The sequence below is a fragment of the Diplodia corticola genome, assembly GCF_001883845.1.
Source record: "Diplodia corticola strain CBS 112549 chromosome Unknown scaffold65, whole genome shotgun sequence".
In the NCBI taxonomy this organism is placed as follows: domain Eukaryota; kingdom Fungi; phylum Ascomycota; class Dothideomycetes; order Botryosphaeriales; family Botryosphaeriaceae; genus Diplodia; species Diplodia corticola.
In genome coordinates, this window is record NW_017971544.1 from 36,383 (window position 1) to 48,753 (window position 12,371).

At 62.1% G+C, this 12,371-nt stretch overlaps 3 protein-coding genes across 3 annotated transcripts; 1 reads left to right on the plus strand and 2 right to left on the minus strand.

Moving 5' to 3' along the window:
- Window positions 1-1,356: 1,356 nt before the first annotated feature.
- On the minus strand, window positions 1,357-3,076 carry BKCO1_6500012 (glutamate decarboxylase; the record flags this gene model as incomplete). The annotated part of the gene is made up of 4 exons (XM_020278213.1): window positions 1,357-1,474; window positions 1,534-1,878; window positions 1,932-2,826; window positions 2,881-3,076. The coding sequence occupies 4 exons, from the start codon at window positions 3,074-3,076 to the stop codon at window positions 1,357-1,359; spliced, it is 1,554 nt and encodes a 517-aa protein (XP_020126419.1).
- Window positions 3,077-4,819: 1,743 nt separating this feature from the next.
- On the minus strand, window positions 4,820-7,577 carry BKCO1_6500013 (c6 transcription; the record flags this gene model as incomplete). Its single annotated transcript, XM_020278214.1, has 3 exons — window positions 4,820-6,161; window positions 6,213-7,027; window positions 7,110-7,577. The coding sequence occupies 3 exons, from the start codon at window positions 7,575-7,577 to the stop codon at window positions 4,820-4,822; spliced, it is 2,625 nt and encodes an 874-aa protein (XP_020126418.1).
- A 3,362-nt stretch (window positions 7,578-10,939) lies between these two features.
- Window positions 10,940-12,105, plus strand: BKCO1_6500014 (adenosine deaminase; the record flags this gene model as incomplete). The annotated part of the gene is made up of 2 exons (XM_020278215.1): window positions 10,940-11,121; window positions 11,220-12,105. 2 exons carry the CDS (start codon window positions 10,940-10,942, stop codon window positions 12,103-12,105), a joined length of 1,068 nt encoding a protein of 355 aa, XP_020126413.1.
- Between the last annotated feature and the right edge of the window lie 266 nt (window positions 12,106-12,371).

Sequence of the window (12,371 nt, forward strand, 5' to 3'; positions counted from 1 at the left end):
AAGCAACGGGAGGGCGAAAAGAAGCTTCCAATGACGCGTGGCCAAGCGAGGCGACGTGAAGGAGGGTTGGGGGAAGTGTGCGTGACGCGTTGCGGGGGGCCGCGTGGGCGGAGGATTGCGAAACAGGGGATCTAAAGATATTGCCGAACGCACTTGAAACATGGATCAGCTGCCTTTGGTCTCAATTGCGCAATCCCAACTGCGATCTCTTGTGGGTGACAGGACGGGAGCAAGCGAGGAAAATCAGGGACGACTGCAGGTGCAGCTGGCAGGAGCGCAAGGGGGGACCGCACGCACGAGTGGGTTTCGGTTGCGCGATGGATGGGGCACAGGCGGGCAGGCGGACAGGCGGACAGGCGGCCGGGTTCATGCAGCCCTCCGTCCCACGCGTGGCCGCGCGCTCGATCGTCCGCTCAACCAGCGCGCTGGTCGTCTGGAGGATGCGGGGGATCGTGTGGGTGCGTGGCAGCTGCTGTGGGGGGTGGCGCGATCGGGGAGTGGAGGCCAGAAAAGGGGGAGATTCGGGGGCCAGAGAAGGCAGAGAAAATGGAAACCAACGTACCCTTGTGTAAGAGAGGCATGGTCTGGGCAGTAGCGGCAGTTGCAGTGGCGCAGCCGTCGGCTGTCTCATATGCGAGAAAAGTCTAAAGTTTAAATCGACTGTGGCCCAAGTCACCGTCGTCGTCCGGGATCTTGCCTGTGCTCGAGTGGAGAGCAGCACCGGCGCGCCCCGGGCGGGACTGCGGGCTGATAAGACCTCTGGAGCCCATGGGGCGGTGACTGACGAACCGTCTATTTCCAGCGTCGCAGCACCGCGAGACCGCGTGTTTGCTGACGGGCGCCCGTGTTCGCAAAATCGAAAGGGAGGCTGACGGTAAAGTGTACGAGCCGTCAGCGTAGCGCCCCCTCAAGGCCCCCCCTCCTCTCCCTGCCCGCCCTGCCCGCCCTGCCCGCCGAGTCGTGGCTCAGCAACACGTCTCCATCCACACCGTCAATTGCCGACCGGATGCCAGCGGATCGGGGCATGCTCCGATCTCTTCCGTCGTCTTTGCTGCCAGATCCGCGCATCTGGCCGTCAGCCCGCCAATCACCACTGACACCGCAGATCTGCAAGATCGCCCATTGGGCATCCATCGTGAATCGTTTCTCATATTTGTGCTCGTGTCAACCTGTCATAACCCATGTCGTCTAGTCATGATTACTCCTCAAAACCTCGGTCAGATCCAGGAATTTCAAAGAAAGACTTTCCAATCCACCTTGCCACCAATTCCACCTACAACACCGGTCCTGCATAGATCAAACCTTGATTGATTGCACTGATTCAGCCGGCCGCGTTTGCTGCAGGGGCAGCTTCCTCTAGCACACGGCATGGGTCTTGCCCGACTTGCCCTGCAGCGAGTGGTCCTCGTCCGTGTAGTGCGTGTTGGTCAGCGTCCAGCGGCGGGCCAGCTTGCCCGTGTGCTGCTTCACGTGCCTGCCCATGCGGTCAGTTTTCCTGCCCCAACCCATTTTTTCAAGCTGGATATGACTTACTCCTTGTGCTCCTTGAGCCTCTTCGCATCCATCTTGTCCAACGTCTGGAGAGCAAGCTTGAAGTCCTGGATCAGGGCGTCACAACGGCTGCGCGTGAAGTCCTCGCGAACCACCACACGCATCAGCTTGAGCTTCTCGCTGTGAGGCGCCATGGTGTATGCGGGAACAACCCAGCCACGCTCGCGGAGCTGATGCGCAACAGCAAACTCATCATACTCCTTGTCGAGCTCAGGATCAAGGCGGCAAGCGACCAGCGGAAGTCCCTTTCCGCCACTCTGCGACATGATGATGAAGCCCAGAGCCTTGAGGTTGGCTGCAAGGTAGTCGGAAGTGCGGGTGAGGTTCCTGATTCCCAGTTAGTGAATAGTCTTATGCACACGGAAACGGGGCAAACTCACGTCATGATGGACTTGTAGCCACGCTTGCCCAACCTGATCATCTGGTAGTATTGACCAATGATCTGAGAAGCTCCACGAGAGAAGTTGAGGGTGAAAGAAGCCTGGTCAGCACCAAGGTAGTTGATGTTGAAGATGAGCTCCTTGGGCAGGAACTCGGGGTCGCGCCAGACGACCCAGCCAACGCCGGGGTAGACGAGGCCGTACTTGTGGCCGGAAACATTGATGCTGACCACCTTGGGCAAGCGGAAATCCCAGACCAGGTCGGGGTTGACGAAGGGGGCTACGAAGCCACCACTGGCGGCATCCACGTGGATGGGCACGTCAATGTCGTTCTCCTCTAGCAGGTCGTTGATCTCCTTGATGTCCTCGTACTCGCCCGTGTAGGTGGTACCCAGAATGGCGCAGATGCCAATCGTGTTCTCGTCACAGAGGTTGACGGCCTCGGCGGGGTCGATGACGTAGCGGTCCTTGGTGCAGTACGAGTACTTTTCCTCGACGTCAAAGTAGCGGGCGGCCTTCTCCCAGCACACCTGAACGGCCGAGTTCATGACGATGTTGGGCTTGTCGAACGGCTTGCCCTCGGCCTTGCGCTTGTTGGCCCAGCGCTTCTTCATGGCGAGCACGGCGAGCATGATGGCCTCGGAGGAGCCAATGGTGCTGGTGCCCATGGCATTGGTGTTCTCATCGTGCGCAGGGATGTTGAACATGCGGGCGATCATGGAGACGCAGCGGTTCTGGATGTCAGCCGAGACCGGGTACTCCTCATAGTCGATGAAGTTTTTGGCGAAGCACTCGGTCATGAGCTTCTCGGCCTCCTCTTCCATGTACGTTGTGACGAACGAGGCAAGGTTGAGAGTGGGAGTGCCATCGAGGGAGAGATCGTCCTTGATCAGACCTGGCAGCTGTCAGCGTGGAAGGAAGAGTGAGAGCGGGGCGGCGCGACACGCACGGTAGGCAATTTCCTTGGGCATCTCCCGGTCGGGCATCTCATGCCTGGGGATGTCCTCGACGGCGAAACGGGAGCCATAGACGGAGGCAGTGAGGGTGTCGGGCTCAATGTAGTCCTCGAGCTTGATCTGCTCGAGGCCCTCGACCAGAGGCTTCGAGGTGTCGAAGTCGGTAGGAATGCGCGCGAGATGCACCATGGTGACGATCAGGGAGTGTCGAGTGGGGATTGATGGTGCAATTGAGGGGCAGAGCTTGCAGATGAGGAGGAGAGGGTGGTGTTGCGAGCAGGTGAGGGCGGGGCGCAGCTCAGCTCGGGGCGCGGGGACGGCGGGTAGATCTTAGCACGGAGCTTGGTGAGCTTGTTTCTCAGCTGGCGGCCGCGCGTTGCGTCAGCATCGCGCCAGCAACGACGACGATGGCCTCCGTCGCTCGCGAGCAGCTCCGACAGGCCAGCCGGGCGGCCACCATTATCCTGACGTGGGCAGCGGTGGGTGGTGCGGCGCGACGCCGCGTACGTACGTGTGGCCCCTCACTGGAGCTCAGTCCCTCCCTGCCGGGCAAGCGAGATGCCCAGATCCAATCGCTGCGCAGCCGCCGTCGGCTGCCGCTCGCGTTCCTGGCGCTGCCCCTCATCGCATCCAAGCACCCAAGCCTGCTGCCCGCCCAGCTCCTGCCGATCGCCATCATCTGCCAGCCTCGACGCCCTCTCGTTGTGGGCCGCCCAGACCAGTCTGCGACCGCCCTCTCAGCATCCCACCAGCCTCCCCACCGATCAGCAATGCAGTCCGCGCACGCATCACGAGAGATCAACGGTGCCACCAGAGCCCTCTCCGCCGCGCAATTCAGGCTCCCGCAAGCCCGCAATTGAGGCTGTGTGCATGCTGCAAATTGGCGGTGAGGGGTCCGCTGGTGGTCTGGCCTGGGCTACGCACGGAAGAGCGTCGTGGGAGGGCCAGATAATAAAGCTCTCGTCGCTATTTTTTGCTCGAGTTCCAGACGCGATCCATTGCCCATGGGTCGCGTAGATCGCTGTTTGCTGGCCGGGCTGGCCGCCTGTGCCCATTGGCCGCCTCGCCAATAACGCCCGCCTCTGCCGCTGCGAGCAAGCAGAGCCGACGCGAGCAAGGTATGGGAGTAGCTGCTCCGTGGCGACTCAGCGCACCCTCTACTCTCCACATGCACTCGACTCGAACCAACGTCGTCTCGTCGTCGCCGACCACTCGCCCACTCTCCACGGCCAGCTCACGACTTCTGCCAAGCACGGCGACCTCCGCTCAACCGTCATGTCTCCATTCCCACTTACACGAATCTACACCCCCGTTTCACCGAGCCTATGGCCCCAGTTTCTCCGTGCCAAGCGCGTGGAGCCCTTCAGTCTCTATGGTACATACAAACGGTCCCGTCGTCAGTCGTAGTATCCTCTTATGTGTGCACCGAGCTTCCCGACCCAAGAATTTTGAACAAGCAAAGCCATGGCGGTATGAACAGAAAGGGCGACGAGAAAAAAAATGCTGAAAGAAAGGAAGCGGAATTAAACGCAAATGTAGAGTGTAACCGAAAGAATGTCCATCCGAGTCGAAAAGGAAATTAATCCGCTTGAGCCACTTCAGCTCCACTCGCTTGCCGCTCGAAAGATGCAAAACCAGACTCAGGCAAACACAAATGCGAGTAGTTTTGTTTCTCTTTCCGACGCCTTGGAAATGCCAGATCCCTTGCCTTGTCGGCCTCAGTTTTGACGCCTGCCGATCGTTCCTACCGGTGGTGGTGCTCCTCGTCCGCTTCTCCGCAACAGCCTCGCCAAGCTCGCCTCAACGCGTGTCCTCTTGCCTGACCGAGGAATAATATGCCCTTGCCCCGAGCAACGGCCTAATCGGTCCCGGGAACCGCCCAGAAGCCCCAGAAGCCCACTCTTCTCGGTCTATACCGTCCTATGCCCCTTCTCAAATGATGTTCGCAATGCTGATTCTGTTCGTCCCGCCCGCGCTTGCCGAACTACCCGAGCTTCCTGGTGGCGGCACTGCTACACCACCGCCTCCCTCTGCCCCTGCTGCCCCTGGTGCCCCTGGTGCCCCTGGTGGAGGCCCGGGTGGCAAGCTGCCGACATCCGAGCCCAACTGAACCCTCTTGCCTGCATTGTGCGGGCTGGGCTGATAGAAGGCCGGCTGCTGCATCTGCGCGTGCACCTGCGCGTGGTGTCTAGACCGCTGCTCATCCAGGAGCGTCGCTATTTGCCGCTCAATGCGCTCCCAACCGCCCCACTCGCGCGATTCCTTATCTGTGAGCATCGAGTTCATCCGAGGCGCAGGGTACCGTTCGTCGTCCTCTTGCATTGGTTCGCCGTTCTCGCTGCTGCCGCCCGAAGCCTTGCGTGCTTGGGCCGGGTCCTTGGCGGCCGCCGCCGCCGCATTCAAAGCATTCGGCGCCTGGGTCGACGTCGGCGTGTTGAGCTTGATGCCCGTATCGCTGCCTGCCCAAACCCAACTGTTCTCCGTGGATCCTTGCAGGTCGCCGCTCACGTAGGCCAGCATCTCCTCGTCCACCTCCAGCATGCTCTGCGACCCATTGCCGCTCTGTATGCGCTCCGTGAGCCGGGCCAGGAAAAAGGTCAGGTTCCGTCCGCACGCCGTGTTGACTTTTCTCATCGATCCAATGGCTGCGCTGGCGCGCACGCATGTCAGCGCCGCAACGTAGTCGGCGCGGAAGCACAGGACCAGCGTGCAGCGCCAGAGATGGGTGCACAACATGTGCTTCGCGGTCGCCAGGATGCGTGCCTGCCAGCTGTCCCCACGGAATCCCGGCTCGCCCGGCGGCGAGAGCATGCTGCGTGAGATATATTTGGCTGTGTCCCGTGCGACGGAAAGGCAGCGGTTGAGTGCATCGATGCGCTCCGTGAGGTGGCACGCAGATGACAGATTATGCCTGGACAAATGGAAGCGCGCGAATGGCAGCACGAGGACAGACGTTAGAACACCTGGGTCCACGTAGCTTTCGGGCGCAAGCTGGTACGTCTCTGGGATGGAAGACATGATGGCGCGGAAGTATTCCTCATACGTCTGTAATGTGGCAGGCCCAATCGTCCTCGCTTTCAGTGTTTTCTTCAGCTGGCCTATGAAGCGCATGACCGGAATGGTATTGTGGAGCGTGATCGTCATTGGCTGTCCGGGCGAGGGCCGCGAGATTCCGTGTGGTTGGACGTGACTGTCGTCGACCGCTGCCGGCCAAGGAACTTCGCAGTCCTCGTCGTCGATGAGGACCGGTCTGCCGACCTCCAGCGAGAGGAGCCTAGGAACGATCAGCTACAACGAAAAACCCCCGAAAACGAACGAATCTTACCTGTCCCACGAATAAATCGACCACCACACCCGCCTACGCAATTCTCCCTCGACTACCGGCCACGGCCCAGTCTCACAGTGCAATCCTAGGTCCTGAGCAATCCTGACGGCCGAGCCAAGCCATACCCATCCAGCCGACTTGAGGTTCATTTCCGTAAGGAAAACACTGACCAGCAACGTAGTCCGAGCGTGGTCGATTGTCATCTCGTCCGACCAGGTGTTGATACTGCGCGCAGCAATCTCCATGTATTCTTTGCCTTTGTCTTCAGCTAACGGCGCCCCGCGAGACGAATCGGCTGTCTGCAGAGTTCCACACGCCAAAACCGCGTGAAAGACAGCCACCCATATTTGCGGCGCTCCTTGAAAGGACCCAACGGCGTAGATCTCCTCGACTTCGGCGATGAAGGTCGGCCAGTGAACCAATGGTGCCCAAGCGTGCGTGGATGCATAGTACTGAGCCAGTAATTGGTCGGTGGTGCGTCTATCCGGCAGCGGCAGGTTGGCCGATGGATAAGGCGGCTGAGGAGCATTGTGCCGGTATGGGGGAGGCGCCTTGAAGATGCCGCGACTGTAGATGCGAATGTTCTTTCGGACGTGGTCGAAGTTGCCCAGCGAAGGAGGACCGTGCTTTCTTTCTGAGCTAGGGACTATGTCGGGCAGATTCAAAGACGGGACGTCAACTCGTTGCTTGTCAATGTCCATTGCGCCTCCGTGCTGCAGCATGGTACGCAGTTGCGAGATTTGATGTTTCGCCTCGGCCAGCTGGCTTTGTAGGTCCTGGACTTGCTTGATCGAGGACATCCGACGGTTGGTTTCCTGCACGTTTCTGTCAGCACACTACGAAGGCATTCAGACGACGCTATGCGGAGAGGTTTGCCTTGGTGAACTGGCATCTCACGCTCCTGCTGGAGCACTCTGAACAACTCGACGTCTCGGTGGCGTCGCATTTCACTTTGCGTTCCCGACAAGCGTCGCAAGAGGGATCCTTCCGGCGTTGCCGGTACGCTCGCTTGGTCGCAGACAAGCCCCCAGAGAGATGTGTCGGTGAGATTCCCGAGGCTGACATGTTGGCGTCGGGGAGTGTCTCATGGATGCTGCCCGGAAGGCTGCCAGCGGCAGTGCTCGGCGAAGTCGACGAGTTCCCGTAAGGATAGGCATATGGAGTGGCACTGTAGCTGCCGGGAGAGCGTGCTATCGTCTGGTGGGGGAGGGTGGGTGTCTGGAGGCCATGGGGACGGGCGGAGCTCAGGCTGAAGAGGCTCGAAGCCGGGGGGATGACGGTCTGGGGGGAGGCGTTGGAGGAGATGGAGGAGAGATCGTGACTAGGGACTGCGTGAGATTGCTGGCGCGCGTAGGAGCTGTCCATGGTGGACTAGAGGAACAGCTAGGTGGCTGCTCTCGAAAAAAGATGACGGGTCCCAAGGCACTCGGGTGGTGCCGAGATCTCTGCGGGTCGCCTCGGACTTGACAAAACTCGGGCCCTTTCTGAAAGAGGGAATTAGATGGGCAAACCCTGGTCGGCACCATACAGCGGCGAGGGCTCCAGTGGTGCTCTGGTAGGACGATGGCGCACCGGTCCGGGTCAAAAATAGCGTCGGGGTGGGGGTCTGCGCGGGCTGGTCGTCTGCGTCAGGCAAGCACACAGACTGTGCGACCAGCTCGAAAGGATGCCGATTTGCTCGGAACGCAGGCGTGGATGATCCCGCGCTGAAGTATGGACGGGAAGGCCAGCTGCATGCGCGGCGTCAGCACAGGTACCATGAACAGCTGAAGCCGGGACAGGCCGACCGGGTAGGCGTTCAATTGGCACGGGAACGGGTTGGCGAGAGAGCGGGTATGGCGCTGGATGCGGTGCGCGGTCGGGACGGGCGAGTTTTTGCAGAGCTCCGCGCGTGACCAGCGCGAGTGTGTGTGTGGCGGGACAGACGAGAGGAGAGAGAGGGATCAGGCCTACCTATCACGGCTGCTGCGAGTGCATGAGACCCCCGCTAGCAGACGGAGAGGGGCAGGCGAGGATGCTTCCGCCGCCGGGGAAGGATCAACGGCAGGCTCCCAGGTCGCCCGTGGGAGTGGAGGGGGCGGCGGAGGAGCTCGCGCGGTTGACGTCTGTCGAGATTGCTGGAGCTGCTCTGCCTCGGCCTCTCTGAGTTTTCTGGCACGCCCCCTGGCGGGTGAGGCTGAAGCGCGCGGCCGGCTGGTCAACGCTGGTCGTGGAGCTGCTCTTGGTGGCGCCACGGCACGTACATGGATGCGGGCAACGGTCAGCGGTCAGCGGTCCGCATATTTGATTGAGGACCGGGAGCACAGCATGTTCGTATCGTTCTCGTGTGGTGCGGCCCGGGTGGGACTGCGCTGCTGAGGACATATAGCAGGCTCAGGCTGGGCCAGCGGGCGGCGATCAGTCAAGCGCGAGGCATCAGCGGCGGCGGCTGGCTCCATTAGGGAAGATGGTGATCTCGAGTTAGCTGGTACGGTGCAGGCGCGGGCGCGGAGACGACCCAGCGCGCAGGACAAGGTCCAGGAGGCTAATCTGGCCAGGGTCCTGTATTTGCCGCCGCTTCGACGGCGGGATCTAGGATCCTAGTGGGTAGGCAAAAATCTTCACCACTCACAATCCCTGCAGGGGCCGCCTGCCCGGATTCGCCCGGGGGCGCGCGCTGCCACGGTGTGTGCTTGTGCCTGCTTCCGCCCAAGGATGCTGATGCGCCCATCTGGCGCGGTGGTGATGAGCGCGCCGCCTGCTCGATGCGGCGCCTAGCCCTACCGCCGCCGCGACACGCTGCCCGGTCACGCAATGTGGAGCAGGCCGCGCCTGCCAGCCAACCACGAGGCCCGCCAGTCTGGAGAAGCGCGGCGGGTGGCTGGCCTGCTGCGCCTGCTGCGCTGATGCTGTGGCGCGCGCCGGCGAGAACGTGGCTCGCGGGCCCGCGCTTCTGGAAGGCCGTTGCACGCTGGCACGCTGGCTGGGCTGGGCCGGCGCGTCGCTCGTGGCCTCGGCCGGGCCCCAGGGCGCCGTGGCCTGATGAGGGCCGGCAGCTGCTGGCAATTTGGAGCCGGGCGAGCGCCTGCTCCGGGCAGGTCGGCCGCGTCGTGGACGAGCAGCCTCAGCGCGCACTCTACGCGAGGCTGTTAGCGTCGGCGCTGTCTCACCCTGTGCGCTGCGCGAGGGAGCCGCACGGTAAATTTGGCACGCACCGCGCGTGCTCGCTGCCCGGCGGGGTGGGTGGGTGGATGGCATTGGGGCACTGGGGCACTGGGGCTTGGGGCAGCCGCGGTGGCAGGCGATCTGCTGTTTCAAGGTCGACAATACAGCGCAGATCATCGCGCGGGATCTCCGTGCTTTCGGCAGTCGGATTCCTCCGCCCTTCCACCGGCGGCGAAACCGACCAAAACGACAGGCATTGGCAACTTCCGAGCGCACATCATCCTCCACGGCGCCCGGCTTTCGCACCGCTTCCCGTTAGGATTTGCCGCGCGTGCGCGCTCGGCTTAGGCGCTGCGCGCGCTGCGCTTCTCGGCCCGGCACCAGCTTTGCTTTCGGGCGACGTCGACGTCGCCAGCGATCTCGCAGCCGGCAGTCGCTGCCCTGCCACAGCCGCTCCCAGACAGAAATTGCCCCAGCAGATCGCGCCTAGCCGAAGCCGCCACGGCCCACGCTACGCGGCCTTGAGCCCGCCCGCAGATCGGCCACGGCGCTGTACCGAGATCGAGCCCGCCTGTTGCGCTGCCGCCCTCGCTGCCGCCTGCCTGCGGCCTGCCTGCGGCCTGCCTGCTGCCAGCGGCCCAGCCTGGTGCCTGCCCACCACCGTTGCCGGCTGCCCGTCTGCCCGTCCGCACGTCCGGCTGCTGCCCGCGTGGCCTGCCGCTGCCCGACTGGTGGCCCCCGGCTCAACTCCCAGCCGCCTGCAGCCCGCGCAAGGTTCGTTTTCGTGGGACGCCGCGAAGGATTGCGCGCCCTGCCCGCATCGATCGCCCCGAACCAGACGCCCACTGCCGCGTCCATGAGGCACGCGACACGTGACCGCCCCAGGGCGCGCCGTGGCGAGTGCGGCGAGCGCGGCGGCGAGATGAGGTTTGATGACAGTCGTCATCCGCCGCATGGCGCTGGTGCCGCCCGCAACAACAAGTGCCGCCGGCCCACAGCCGCCGATTGCTGCCCGGTCGGACGGCCTCCGCTATACGAGCGCTGCATCTGCGGCAAATGCCCCCTATCCGAGCCTTGGCCTGGAAGGGCCTGCTCGGCCAAGCGTTCCAGACTCCTTCCATGCCCGCTGCGCGCTGCAACCATTACGAGCCAGCCGCCGTCAGCCCGTTGGCGGCTCCTCCTCGCCAGAGCGGAGACGGCGCCGTTACCCCTTTGTTATCTTCACGTGCTGTCCCGCCGCTGTCCCAAACTTCGGATCCGGCCGCCGCCCGCGTTCCGCACGCCGCAGACCGCGCGGTCCGCTTCTTTTTTCCCCAAATCTGTGGCCGGCATCGCCCGGGCACTGCTCCGCCGGCCACGTTGAGCCCTGCCGTGTGCCGTGCTGCTCTGCCATTGGCCGTGTTCCTGTCTGGCATCCGGGGATTCTGCGGCCGCTTGAAAGATTGCCCTTCTCGCGCGTTAGGCTTCTCGCAAAATTTCCAAAACAAATCCCAGCCGGCGTCTCGCCCTCTGCATAAGACGTTAAGCTTTTCTGTCTCCTGCCCAAGCTACCCGCGCCCGGCTTCCGAAAACAACCAACCACAATGTGCAACGAGCAGACCCACGCGTTCCTGAGGGCGCTCCCCAAGTGCGAGCAGCACATGCACTTGGAGGGCGCGCTGACGCCCGCGGTGCTGTTCGCCCTCGCCAAGAGCAACAACATCGCCCTCCCGAGCGACGACCCCGCATTTGCCTCTCCGCAAGCCCTCCTTGCCCGCTACGAACGGTAGGCTGCTCTACCACTCCCCCGGTTCTGCGCCCGCCCCTGGCCACACGTGACATCGGGAATTCTGCCTCACGCCCTGCTGATCCCGCCTGTTTTAGTTTCACCTCCCTTGATGACTTTCTGCACTACTACTACATTGGCATGTCTGTCCTCATCCATGCCTCGGACTTCGAGGCGTTGGCCTGGGACTATTTCCAGCACGCGGCCGCTGGCGGCGTGGCGCATGCCGAAGTCTTTTTCGACCCGCAAGCGCACACTTCCCGCGGAATCTCGTACGATACCGTGTTGCAGGGCTTCAGCGCCGCCCGCCATCGCGCCACGCGCGAGCTCGGCATCTCAACCGAGCTGATCTGCTGCTTCCTGCGCCACCTCCCGCCGCAGGATTGTCTCGACACGTTCGAGCACGAGCAGGTGCAGGCCAGTTACGTGGGCGGCCAGATCGCGGGCATCGGCCTCGACTCCTCCGAAGCCCCCTTTCCGCCGCAGCTGTTCGAGGAGCTGTATCACCGCGCCGGCAAGCTGGGCCTGAAGCGCACCGCCCACGCCGGCGAGGAGGGGCCCCCCAGCTTCATCCGGGACTCGCTCGACCTGCTGGGCGTGCAGCGCATCGATCACGGCCGCCGCCTGACCGAGGACCCCGCGCTGATGCGGCGCGTCGCAGAAGAAAAGATTCTGCTGACCACATGCCCGCTCAGCAACGTTGTCCTCCGTGGCATCAAGGAGGTCGCAGAGATGCCGATCCGCCAGTTTATCGATGCTGGCGTTCGTTTCAGCATCAACAGCGATGACCCCGCTTACTTCGGCGGCTACATCCTTGACAATTACGTGGCGGTCCAAAAGGCTTTTAATCTGTCTGTTAAAGACTGGGACTGGATCTGTAGGGGTGCCATTGAGGGCAGCTGGTGTAAGCAGGAGCGCAAGGATGAGCTCCTGAAGGCGCTGGACGCTGTGATCAGCGAGTACGAGGCCAAGCTGAGCGCTTAAAAAAAATAAAAATAAAAAGAGGGATCTCTCAGCTGAGAAGGCGAGTCTGGTGTACAGAAAACAGGTGTTAAACGTTGTGGAAAAACTCATATAGACCTACGATACCAAATAGAGTTTATGATTGCTGTTTGCTCTTTCTACACCATCTCATCACGGGAATTTGGTTACTAGTGAAAGTAATGTTCTCCAAGCCTACTGGCATCTTCTCTTACTGATCGCAGCTTGGCCATGAAGTACTCCAATTAAACGAGCCTGCAGACCCAGCT